The sequence below is a fragment of the Primulina eburnea genome, chromosome 2 (assembly GCF_022965805.1).
Source record: "Primulina eburnea isolate SZY01 chromosome 2, ASM2296580v1, whole genome shotgun sequence".
In the NCBI taxonomy this organism is placed as follows: Eukaryota; Viridiplantae; Streptophyta; class Magnoliopsida; order Lamiales; family Gesneriaceae; genus Primulina; species Primulina eburnea.
Window position 1 is genome coordinate 910,724 of NC_133102.1, and position 13,246 is coordinate 923,969.

At 31.8% G+C, this 13,246-nt stretch overlaps 2 protein-coding genes across 2 annotated transcripts; one reads left to right on the top strand and one right to left on the bottom strand.

Annotated features, from left to right (window-relative positions):
• Positions 1-2,332: 2,332 nt before the first annotated feature.
• LOC140816615 (pathogen-associated molecular patterns-induced protein A70-like) lies at positions 2,333-3,198 on the top strand. The gene has a single exon (XM_073175998.1). The coding sequence runs from the start codon at positions 2,389-2,391 to the stop codon at positions 2,971-2,973; it is 585 nt and encodes a 194-aa protein (XP_073032099.1). The 5' UTR covers positions 2,333-2,388; the 3' UTR covers positions 2,974-3,198.
• Positions 3,199-4,647: 1,449 nt separating this feature from the next.
• On the bottom strand, positions 4,648-5,001 carry LOC140823970 (LOB domain-containing protein 27-like). The gene has a single exon (XM_073185576.1). The coding sequence runs from the start codon at positions 4,999-5,001 to the stop codon at positions 4,648-4,650; it is 354 nt and encodes a 117-aa protein (XP_073041677.1).
• Positions 5,002-13,246: the final 8,245 nt, after the last annotated feature.

Consider the following 13,246-nt stretch of genomic DNA (forward strand, 5'->3'; position numbering starts at 1 on the left):
TTACACGTTAAACATGTACTAATCTCACGTTTAAGCATGTGCTAATCTCTCTTCACGTTTTTTAGAACCTTGTATATTCCTCGACCCAACCAAATTATTAATATATTTATTTGTTGCAAGTTTTACTTCATGATGCATGCATGTGTGTATGTGTGTCTATATATATATATATAAAGCGTAAAGTAAAAATAAGTGTGTTCACACATAGTGTAAACCAAATTCCAGTCACATGCATGTCAATAATTGCTAATGTCAGTCATTCAAAAGCATTACTTCTGTTTTTTATGTCTCTTGCCCCATTATTTTGGACTCTTGTGTAAATGAAGATCGTGCAAGTTGTTAATGAAAAATCTTTTTTTCAAAAAATTCTGAAATTAAATGAATTTCTGTGTCCTGAAGTAAAATAAGTAAAAATTAGACTTTATGCTTTTTATTCTAAATTAATTTAATTAGACCATTCCCGTAGAAGCAGCAAGTCAAAAACTTGGTTGGAAAATGCTATTTCAAGATTAGAAAATTGAAATCTCGAGTACCTAGATCTATCACCAGTTAACGAGCGGCGCACTAAAAAATGTACAAATTAATCATTGCTGATTTCTGTTTTGCTAAAATAGCGCAGGCAGCCGCGCCAAATTGGCGTAGAGGTTTTCATTTTTTTTATTTTTATTTTTGTTTTTTTATTATAAATTTGCTTTTTTATTATTATTACAAATAGTTATATTAAATATTATTTAAATTTATTAATAATATAATATTGATTATATAATATAAACATTATTAATAATTAAAAATATATTAATTAAAATATAATAATTAATATATGTAAAATAAAAAAAATATTTCGAAAATATTCTTTTTGTTGTAAGATTTGAATTAAATGAGTTGAAGATAGATGTTGTATTTGATGGAGAAATCGCACTATTTTAATGTAGAATTTGCACCAAAATATATTTGTGGTTGGAGATGACCTATATAATTTAAAAATAGTAAGTTATTAATTTTGTTCTTGAGATTATAAATAACATGGGTGGATCAAAAAAGCTATTATTTGCAAAATTCTATTCTAATAATGTACGAAATCACAATAATTGTCCATGAAATATAATTTATGAAAACATAGCTTAAATCGATGTTACATCAACATTTTCTCAAAAAAAAAAAAAAAAATTAGCATATTACTTGGTGAGATTCGAATCAAATAGATGTTTCCTTCGTCGTTTTCAATGTTGTATGATTTAGTCGTGGGGCGGGCCCTTTGGTCTCTGTTCACTATCAACCTCTGCAGTTGCTTCATGTGACCCCTGATGTTCCATTAATTCAACCGACAACAAAACCAAGGGTGTATATCTCCACTCTAGAATATGAAAATACAGTAAATATAATAAACCAATTTTAATTAATATCCATGCTGTACAATATAAAATACATTATATCAATTGAATTAGCTATAATAATTCAAACATTATTTTTCACCTTTGGTGGATTTTTATTCTCGATAAGAATAATAAAATGTCGACATCAAATACTAGAGTTATCGTGATACAAATTACAGAAGAAATTCGAGGAAGAAGAATGAGACTGGTCTGATATAAACAATATATTATATGTTGTACAATTTCAATTTTAATAATCATTTTTTATCGAAATTACTGACGTAGTTTTGCACAAACCAGCATCAATTCGGAGTCACATTAATTAACATTATGCATTTTGAAATATAAACATTTGGCAAGTCCAAGTTTTTAAATATTTTTAAAATAGAAATTTATAAAATATTCATTGTGTTTATTTTCATTTTCTCACATCAATTTGTCGGACCAAAATAAGATTACATTAATTCTAATTTTCCATTTTGTTATCACCAAAAAATATCACGTGTCAAATTAAATTCTTTCATCTGTTTTCAAAATAGTATTCTATTATTATATTATATTATATCGTGCTCAAATTATAATATTTTATTTATAGTTATTTTACCCATCAATCTCTGAGACGACGTATTGACACGTATGCTAATAATTAAATTGATTATATTTCATTAATATTATATTATTTAAAACAAAAACAAAACAAAAAAAAACTCCTTTATTCAAAAGCCAATCGCATGACCTTGATGTGGTACCCACTTTTTGGGTCTATCGAGAAACACTTAGTCGTCGCCTTCATAATAACCATTTATGATAATATATTAATTATACGACGATTTTCATTAATTTTTTGTTATATTGTTAATTATTTATTTCATAAAACCCCTTGAACTTACAGGTATTCACATCTCGACCTCTCATTACATTTATAAATCCCTCATCTCAGGTCACCCACGTACACCCCCAGCACAGCATATAGTACTTCTTGCTGTCTGTATTCTCTGTCTCTCCAAGCCAGACGATGAACGGAGTGGAGCTCGTGGCCAGCTGGCTGACTCCCGCTGTTCTTTTCTGCGTGCTGAACCTCATGATCGGCACCATTTTTGTAATATCGGTCCGCAAGCCTCGCAACAACCCACAAAATGCCAGAGAGAACGATGCCGTTTCACCGCAGCAGTTCGTGCGAGTCACGTCCTTCTTTGAACGAGTCAGCTCCATCAAGCTCTCGTTCTCCCGCTCTGAAAACCGCGACACGGTTCCTGCGTCGACGGTCCATCACGAAGACATCCCGAATCGAGACCAAGCCCGTCAAAGTCCCGAGGGCAACGACTTTCACGTGAGGAGGAGCAAGTCTGATACGGGAGCAAAGGCGTCTGCATCGGCGCCGGCTGTGGCGATGAAGAAGTCCGCGAGTGAGAAGGTGCAGACGGCTGAGGAGGGATGGAAGATATTGGAGAAGAGGGAGGAGTTGCGTCGCACCGGGGATGATGCGGTGGATGCGAAAGCGGATGATTTTATAAACAGGTTTAGGCAGCAGTTGAAGATGCAGAGGCTGGATTCTCTGCTGAGGTACAAGGAAATACTGAAGAGAGGGGCGAGTGCTTAAGAAGACAATTACTGGCGCACAGCCATTCTTGCAACAAGCACACCTATTTGGTCATTATGCATCAGAGTTTACACTCGTAGATCGTGCATAGAGGTAGGACTTAATTGGGTTATTAAATATTTTCTATTTCATTTCAGTATTTTAATTCTGAATTGGAATTACAAATATTACGAAAGTGATTTTTGTAAAAGTATTTTTAATTAGCCAGTCGAATCATATATACTGTTCATCTCCACCATTATTACATAATTGTATGTATATTTATATGTGAAGAAAAGGTTTATATCAGCCGTTCTAAGTTACTAACCACGAAAAATTTTATTTTGACTTATATTTTTTATTAAATAATTGAAACAATAAGCTTACATTTATTAGAAATAGATAATATATAAATACACTTGTTGTTTTTTTTAAGCCTAGATGATAATTTGGTTAAAAGATTGAAACTTTAAGAATTACTTTAGAACTTGAACGATTTCAATATTTTGAAGACGTAAGTTGTGGAACCAGCTGGTATATAATTAATTGTAATTTCTAAGATATTTTTGGGAACTGATCGCACCTTATTGGAACCTGAAAGGGTCATGGAAAGAAATATTGTTAAATTGACAGGCACCAAACCGATAATCTTTAAAAAAAATCTACCGAATCATTCATCAATTTTTAAAGTTTGTTTTTTTATTTTTTTTAAAAAAAAACAAATTTGAATGTTGACATTGTCCTCTTGTCGGTAGGCACAATGAATTAGTTATTTATTTTTTTGGAGAATCTATATATAGAAGTTTATTTGTTGATTCATTTGTTTATATTAAGAGTGAGCTCATGTGAGATCGTCTCACGGATCATAATATGTGAGACGGGTCAATCCTATCTATATTCACAATAAAAAGTAATACACTTAGCATAAAAAGTAATACTTTTTCATTGGTGACCCAAATAAGAGATCCTGTCTCACAAATACGACCTGTGAAATCGTCTCACACAAGTTTTTGTCTTATATTAATGCATCGAGCTCATTATAATATTGAGGAGGAATATTGGATATATACTGAAATCTACTTTCGAAAATAACTAGTTTGGCTAATTGTGATTTCAATTTTTTTAACTTATAATCGATAATATTCCTTTGATATATAACTATATATATTCTTTTGTACAATCTTGTTTATTTCATTTGACAGAGATCAATGTGATGTTTTATATGTCTAATATCTCACGTTAGCAATGACTAACTTCATAGCAGCAATAGTCGATGACGTGCTAAAGTACTAAAATTATAGAAAGAGCTAATTAATTAGATGAAAATGAAATTTGATTAATTGGAGAGAACCAAGATCACAGTCAAACCAAGTAATTATAAGACAAAATCTACAAATTTCTTCAATTTTATTTAATTCAAAATAACAGATACTATTATATGAGAATGATGTTTTTAGTCGACTGACTTGTTAAATTTAGGTTTTGATCTATTAAAATTTTAAATTTTGGTTTCGGTATAATAACTTTTTTATTTTCGATTGTTTTGGTTCAATCAGTTATATGTGATAAATCGACAGTTTTCAATGTCATGACATCATTTTTCGTTGTCAATTAGACAAAAATAGTCTGGTTTTAAAACCCAAATTTAAAAATTTATTAGATTAAAACCAAAATCGAAAATTAGAGAAAATGGTCTCAACCAACTTTGTCTTTCCCCTTGGATTTGTTGAGATCAAGTTGTTCTTGAACCACTTTCATCTCCTTCTGAACCATCTCAATTTCATCCCGGAGCTTTTTCTCTATTGCAAGTGGACCATGGACCGGGTTCTCTCTCCTGATCCTGGCCTCAATCATCATGGTCTCGGCCGTCTTACTTCTCTCATCTTCTGTGACGGACGTCAGTATGTTAATGGTGTTTTGAACCCCAAAAAGCCAGTTCACATTCTCGAAGTCTTCGGCCTTTTCAGCTGGAAAATATGGCGCCAATATACAATCTGCCCCGCACCTCTTCCGTCGGTAGGTACAAGCTGCACATTTTTGATGAGACATTTTGTTAAAATTGATTCAATATTGCATTAACCTGACTCTATATATGGTATTGGGAGTTTGCTTGAATTGGTGATTATTAATTTGTGTTTTACTATCGATATCTATTCACACGATTTTCACATGTAATTCTGGCTAATGGATTTAATTGAAACATCTACATTTTTACTGATTTTGAGTGCATTTATTATCAGACTTTTTTTTAGAAAAATATTTATTATTAGATTTTGATAAAGATTTAATGAAATTCTCAGATACATAATACATTTTCATTTTAAAAAATCTAAATACTTGGAACACTATCAAATAATACTATATTTTCCATGATTTCATGCAAAGATTGACGTATTGCGATGTGAAATAACAAAAAAAAAAAATTGTTCGAATTTCTAAAATGAGATATATGGTTTGTAAGATAATAGAAAGTATTCCATGTGGTTATTTTGATATGAATTTATTTTAAAACTCAGTCGTCTAACGAGAATTTCACATGCTTCATCTATCCTATAAGACTCGAAAACTTATACCGTTAACCTTTGGTTTTGAGAATAAGTTTCTTCTAATTTTTTGTAACTAATTTCTTGAATATTTCAAATATAATACAAGCAAGAAAAATAGTAAAACATGTAACACTATTTGATTTGATTTTTGGTATCGAAAGAAAAATATTTATCCCTATATCCTCTTTCCCTTCTATCAATTTAGAGGAAAAGATTTGATTTGGGAGAGAAATTCAGAGATTTTGAACGAAGCTCACTTGAGGTATATTTCACATCAATCACAATTAAAATTATATTTATATAATAATTTGAAAAATATGTGGATTTGAAATTAACCTAACATATATAGCAAAAACTTGTGTGAGACGGTCTCACAGGTCGTATTTTGTGAGACAGATATCTTTTTTGGGCCATCTATGAAAAAATATTACTTTTTATTATGAATATCGGTAGGGTTGACCCGTCTCACATAGAAAGATTCGTAACACCGTCTCACAAGAGATCTACTCAACATATATTCATCCAAGCAATCAAATTGATTTGAAATCCATAACTTCAAATCCTTCGGTCCAAGTGCACACTTGTCTTTCCAAGGTTGAACGAGGAACATTTTTCAGACGGGACTCGTTCTCGCTTTGTCAGCTTGGTTTTGGTGATTCAAAACTGAAAATTTAGATTTGATTTGTTATGTGGCTAACTAGGGTGATTTTATAAGAAGGGTGTAAGATCCAACAACCCTGGATCTCACTGCCTCGAATGGAACTGAGGTCCACGTGTTCATATATAGATTTTACTATCCCAAATATGTTAGAGTCGTTGTATCTGACATAAAGATAATTTTCTCACGACGAAAAGTGCAAATTTTCCCTTATTATTAATGTTAATGAAAAGTTACTTAGAATAAAATTTTGATTTCCTAGCATTGAGCAGGTGACATATGCAATAAATCGTGGTCGAAGCGATGGAAATTTGGTCACTCTTTTTCAAATGGAATGTATTGTTCAACTCCATCTTATTCACTGCCCCGAATGGGATAGGGATCCACGTGTTCAAATATGGATCTCACTGTCCCAAATATGTTAAAGTTGTTGGATCTGACATAAAGATAATTTTCTCACAACGACAAGTGCAAATTTTCCCTTATTATTAATGTTAATTAAAGTTTCTTAGAATAAAATTTTGATTTTCTAGCATCGAGTGGGGGACATATGCAATAAATCATGGTCGAAGCAATGTAAATTTGGTCACTATTTTTCAAATGGAATGTAATGTTCAACTCCATCTCATTCACTGCCCTGAATGGGACTGGAATCCACGTGTCCAAATATGGATCTCAATGTCCCAAATACGTTAGAGTTGTTGGATCTGACATAAAGAGAATTTTCTGATGATGAAAAGTGCAAATTTTCCCGTATTATTAATGTTAATGAAAAGTTTCTTAGAATAAAATTTTGATTTCCTAGCATTGATTAGGTGACATTTGCAATAAATCTCGGTCGAAACAATGGAAATTTGGTCACTCTTTTACAAACGGAATGTGATGTTCAACTCCATCTTATGTTGCATTTTTTGTTACACCAAATATATGCGATGTAATTGACTCTTAATTGTTATTGTTTGGTAAATAAATCTTCACATAATTGAAATTATTATGCCATGTCTATTTATAAAGCTGAAAATGTAGGACAAAATGAAGCAGATAATTTCATTCGTCTCTAAATAAATAATTTATATATGTCGCACATGACTCATAGTCCATCCGATACTAGGACTATCAAAACTGGCAGGTAGAGCAGGTCGGGGCAGTGCATGCCTCACTTCCAAGTCAAGATTTCACCAACTCAACTAATCTATTTTAGTTGACCGACCTGACAGGACAAACTTGTTAGACAGCTCCATCTGATATCAAGATCCGAGTTTAGGAATTAGAAAAAGTTGTTGATTTCGAGATCAAACAATTACAAATCCTTCCCCAACTCGAAAAAAAAATCCTTTGAAATATCCCTAATTGTTGTGGCATCTATAATTAGTAATTACATATAATCAAATACTTCATTTTTTTTAATATCGAATTCGGATATAATTCCCTAGATTGTTTAATCAGAGTTCATAACTGGATTTTAGATTATAGAACTTAAGGCATATATATAGAGAAAATGGTATTTCAACAAACAAACAAACAAACAAAAAAATTCACGATCGATTAGGTAATCTTGCATAAATCTTTCTAGACAATAAAAATGAAATTTTGTGTAAATTCATATATCCCCCATCTTTGCAATACAAAATATTTTTCTACACAAACCACAATAGTCTATAAATCATTGATATTTCAACCGTCGCTTTTGAATCAAGGAGAAGCTTCGGTTGCGAGATTTCATTCAGCTCAAGATCAAAGGCTAAATGTTGAGATCAACCAAATTTCAAAGCGGACATCAGAAGCAAGAATCTGGGAATGGAGAGTTGGTTATCTTCTTGCAATTTTAATTCGTTATATAGTCAAATCACAGTTTTTTATCTACCATGTTTAAATATTTGACAACTTTGATCCAATTTTTGTGTGAAAAATTATTGTTCATCGAAATTTGGCATCGGACTTACGTACCTATATGATATAAAAATTAGGGATCTTTTCAAAAATAACCAGTTTGGCTAATTGTGATTTCAATCTTTTTAACTTATAATCGATAGTACTCCTTTTACATATAACTCAATTCTTTTGTACAATCTTGCTTATTTCATTTGACGAAGTACAATGTGACATTTTATATGTCTAAGATCTCACGTTAGAAATGACGGACTTCATATCAGCAATATGTGATGACATGCTAAAGTACTAAAATTATAAAAGAGCTAATTAATTAGATGAAAAATGAACTTTGATTAATTGGAGAGAACCAAGATCACAGTCAAACCAAGTTATAAGACAGAATCCACAAATTTCTTCCATTTTTTTTAATTCGAAAAACACATACCATTATATTATTAATATATGAGATAATGATTTTTTTATTCCACTGACTTGTTAAATTTTAGGTTTTGATCTATTAAATTTTTAAATTTTGGTTTTGGTGCACTAATTTTTTATTTTCGATTGTTTTGGTTCAATAAGTGACATGCGATAAATCGGCAATTTTCAATGCCAAGCCTGCAACTCAGTAATTAGACCAAAATAGTCGAGTATTAAAAGATAGTGTACCAAAACCACAATTTGAAAATTTAATAGATAAAAACCTAAAATGGAAAGAGTTAGAGAAAATGGTCTCAACCAACTTTGTCTTTCCCCTTGGATTTATGGAGATCAAGTTGTTCTTGAACCACTTTCATCTCCTCCCGAAGCATCTCAATTTCATCCTGGAGCTTTTTCTCTATTGCAAGTGGACCATGGACCGGGTTCTCTCTCCTGATCCTGGCCTCAATCATCAAGGTCTCGGCCGTCTTACTCCTCTCATCTTCTGTGACGGACGTCAGTATGTTAATGGCGTTTTGAACCCCAAAAAGCCAGTTCACATTCTCGAAGTCTTCTGCCTTTTCAGCTGGAAAATATGGCGCAAATATACAATCTGCGCCGCACCTCTTCCGTCGGTAGGTGCATGCTGCACATTTTTTATGAGACATTTTGTTAAAATTGATTCAATATTGCATTAGCCTGAATCTATATATAGTATTAGGAGTTTGCTTGATTTGGTGATTATTAATTTGTGTTTTACTATCGATATCTGCTCACACGATTTTCACATGTAATTCTGGCTAATGGATTTAAATGAAACATCTACTTTTTTACTGATTTTGAGTGCATTTATTATCAAACTTTTTTTTAGAAAAACATTTATTATTAGATTTTGATAAAGATGAAATTACGTTCTCTTATATATAATACATTTTCATCTTAAAAAATCTAATACTATCAAATAATACTATATTTTCCATGATTTCATGCAAAGATAATTGACGTATTGCATTGTGAAATAACAAGAAAAAATTGTTCGAATTTCTATAATGAGATTTATGGTTTGTAAGATAATAGGAAGTATTTCATGTGGTTACTTTGATATGAATTTATTTCAAAACACAGTCGTCTAACGAGAATTTCACATGCTTCATCTATACTATTGGACTCGAAAACTTATATCGTATAACCTTTAATTGGTTTTGAGAATAAGTTTCTTCTATTTTTTGTAACTAATTTCTTGAATATTTCAATTATAAGACAAGAAAGAAAATTAGTAGAACATGTAACACTATTTGATTTGATTTTTGGCATCGAAAGAAAAATATTTATCCCTATATCCTCTTTCTCTTCTATCAATTTAGAGAAAAAGATTTGATTTGGGAGAAAAATTCAAAGAATTTGAACGAAGCTCACTTGAGGTATATTTCAAATCAATCACAATTAAAATTATATTTATATAATAATTTAAAAAGTATGTGGATTTGAAATTAACCTAACATGTATAGCAAAAACTTATGTGAGACGGTTTCACAGATCGTATTTTGTGAGACGAATCTCTTATTTGGGTCATCTATGAAAAAGTATTACTTTTTATGCTAAGAGTATTACTTTTTATTGTGAATATCGGTAGGGTTGACCGTCTCACATATAAAGATTCGTGAGACTGTCTCACAAGAGACCTACTCAACATATATTCATCCAAGCAATCAAATTGATTTGAAATCCATAACTTCAAATCCTCCGGTCCAAGCACGCACGTATCTTTCCAAGGTTGAACGAAGAACATTTTTCAGATGGGACTCGTTCTCGCTTTGTCGCCTTAGTTTTGGTGATTCAAAACTGAAAATTTAGATTTGATTTGTTATGCGGCTAACTAGGGTGATTTTATAAGAAGAGTGCAAGATCCAACAACCCCGGATCTCACTGCATCGAATGGGACTGAGGTCCACGTGTTCATATATAGATTTTACTGTCTCAAATACGTTAGAGTCGTTGGATCTGACATAAAGATACTTTTCTCACAATAAGTGCATATTTTCTCTTATTATTAATGTTAATGAAAAGTTTCTTAGAATAAAATTTTGATTTGCTAATATTGAGTAGGCGACATATGCAATAAATCGTGGTCGAAGCAATGGAAATTTGGTCACACTTTTTCAAATGGAATGTAATATTCAACTCCATCTTATTCACTGCCCCGAATGGGATTGGGTCCACGTGTTCAGATATGAATCTCACTGCTCCAAATACGTTAGAGTCATTGGATATGACGTAAAGATAATTTTCTCACTACAAGTGCAAATTTTCCCTTATTATTAATGATAATGAAAAGTTTCTTAGATTAAAATTTTGATTTTCTAGCATTGAGTAGGTGACATATGCAATCAATCGTGTTCGAAGCAATGGAAATTTGGTCGATTTTTTTCAAATAGAATGTATTGTTCAGCTCCATCTCATTAACTACCTCGAATGAGACTGGTATCCATGTGTTCATATGAAATTCACTGTCCCAAATACGTTAGAGTTGTTGGATCTGACATAAAGATAATTTTTTTACGACTTATTATTAATGTTAATGAAAAGTTTCTTAGAATAAAATTTTGATTTACTAGCATTGAGTATGTGATATATTCAATAAGTCATGGTTGAAGCAATGGAAATTTGGTCACTCTTTTTCAAATGGAATGTAATGTTCAACTCCATCTTATGTTGCATTTCTTGTTACACCCAATATATGTGATGCAATTGACTCTTAATTTTTATTTTTTGGTAAATAATTTTTCACATAATTGAAATTATTATGCCATGTATATTTATGTAGCAGGAAATGTAGGACAAAATGAAGCAGATAATTTCATTCCTCTCTAAATTTAATAATATATATATATGTCGCACATGACTCATAGTCCATCCGATACTAGGACTATCAAAACTATCAGGCAGATGGAATAGCTCGGGACAGTTCATGCCTCACGTCCAAGTCAAGATTTCGCCAACTCAGCTCATTTATTTTAGTTGGCCGACCTGACGGGACTAACCTGTTAGACGGCTCCATCTGATATCAAGATCCGAGTTTAGGAATTAGAAAAAGTTGTTGATTTCGATATACAATTATTACGAATCACTCTCCAACTCGAAAAAAAGTTCTTTTGATAGCTAATTATTGTGGCATCTATAATTAGCAATTACAGATAATCATATCCTTCATGTTTTTGATATCATTTTCTGATATAATTCCCTATATTGTTTAATCAGAATTCGTCACTAGATTTTAGATTATAGAACATGGCATATATAGAAAATGGTAATGCAACAAAAAATTTCACTATCAATTACGTACTCTTGCATAAATCGATCTAGACAATAAAAATGAAATTTTGTATAAATTCATCCCCCCATCCTTGCAATACAAAAAATTTTTCTACACAAACCACAATAGTCTATAAATTTTTGCCGGAAAAACCATTGTTCGTCTGAATTTGATGGTTTAGCGTAGGAGCTTGCCCCATAAAAATTGGGGATCTTTCAAAATAGAGAGGAAATTATCCTACATCACACAAAAATTACTTTATAAATTACTATTTTCCAAATCATCAAATCCCTTAAAATAATAAATGAAATTTCCAAAAAAAAAATTGTTGTTTTTGAATCCCTTGAACGATTGCTTGCATTACCTTGCATGTTAATTGACTTTAATTATTATTATTATTATTTTAGAGTGTTCGATGATTTGGAAGACAATAATTTTTAAATGAGGCAAAATTCAATGTAAAAATCACCTAATTCCGTCGAAAAGGTTTTATCGACAAAAAAAAGTCCAAAATTGTCGAAAGTTGTTGACCCGTCTCACAGATTAAGATCCGTGAGACGGTCTCACTATGAGACTCACTCTTTGATTAAATAACTGAATAAAATCACAATATGATAAACACAACGGACTAAAAAACCAATTTTATCTTATTATTATTGTTTTCTGATGATGAATTCCGTAACCAATCTGGTTCGATGCGGACCCTGAATTCTTACCGTGTTGCTGCTTCTTGGAGCGTGAAGAATCTGACGAGTCTCGTTGGCTCTTGATACGTGGCCCGTTGACTAATTAAACCAAATGAACACCCGAAAGTCTTATCCATATATTTTTCTCAATAATCATACCATGAACTACTCTAGGTAATTAAAGAATTTTAGAGATACTTTAATTTACTCTTAGCAATAACGTTGTGCTCCTTATAAATTTAATTCTGGTTCATGGAAATGTTGTACTTGCGCAGTTATAATTTAGGAAATCTATGGTATTCTTAATCAATGTCAACAGCAGAAATATACATGCAGTAACTTGTTTCCAGTCGTGAGTCATCTCCATTTATTTTACTTCTCTCACACTTTGATCACGGTTTTATGCCCTTTTTTAAACTGATTTTTGGTGGAAAAATACCCTCTTATATTTCGCTATTGTATTGCATTAATCACGTGGGTACCGTATGCGCTTCGACGGCTCTCTCTGGAAAGAATATCTTAGCTTGATTGTTGTGGTTTCTAATAAATATATAGATTGATTGGAAGTTTGTGATGAATTAAAATGCAGCTATTTAGAAAGAAAAATCGGGTACCAATGAAGTTTTTCAGCAAGGCAAGAAGCATTTGCTGAAGTACATCTAAAAAAGGAAGCACAACTCTCAAATGATGCATCGACAAGGAGAACTTCAAATTCCATCGGATTCCACCAAGGACGGAGTGGATGAAGAGCTCGAGAAAATTACGACTGATCAAAAGTGCTTAAACAGAAGTTTTCATG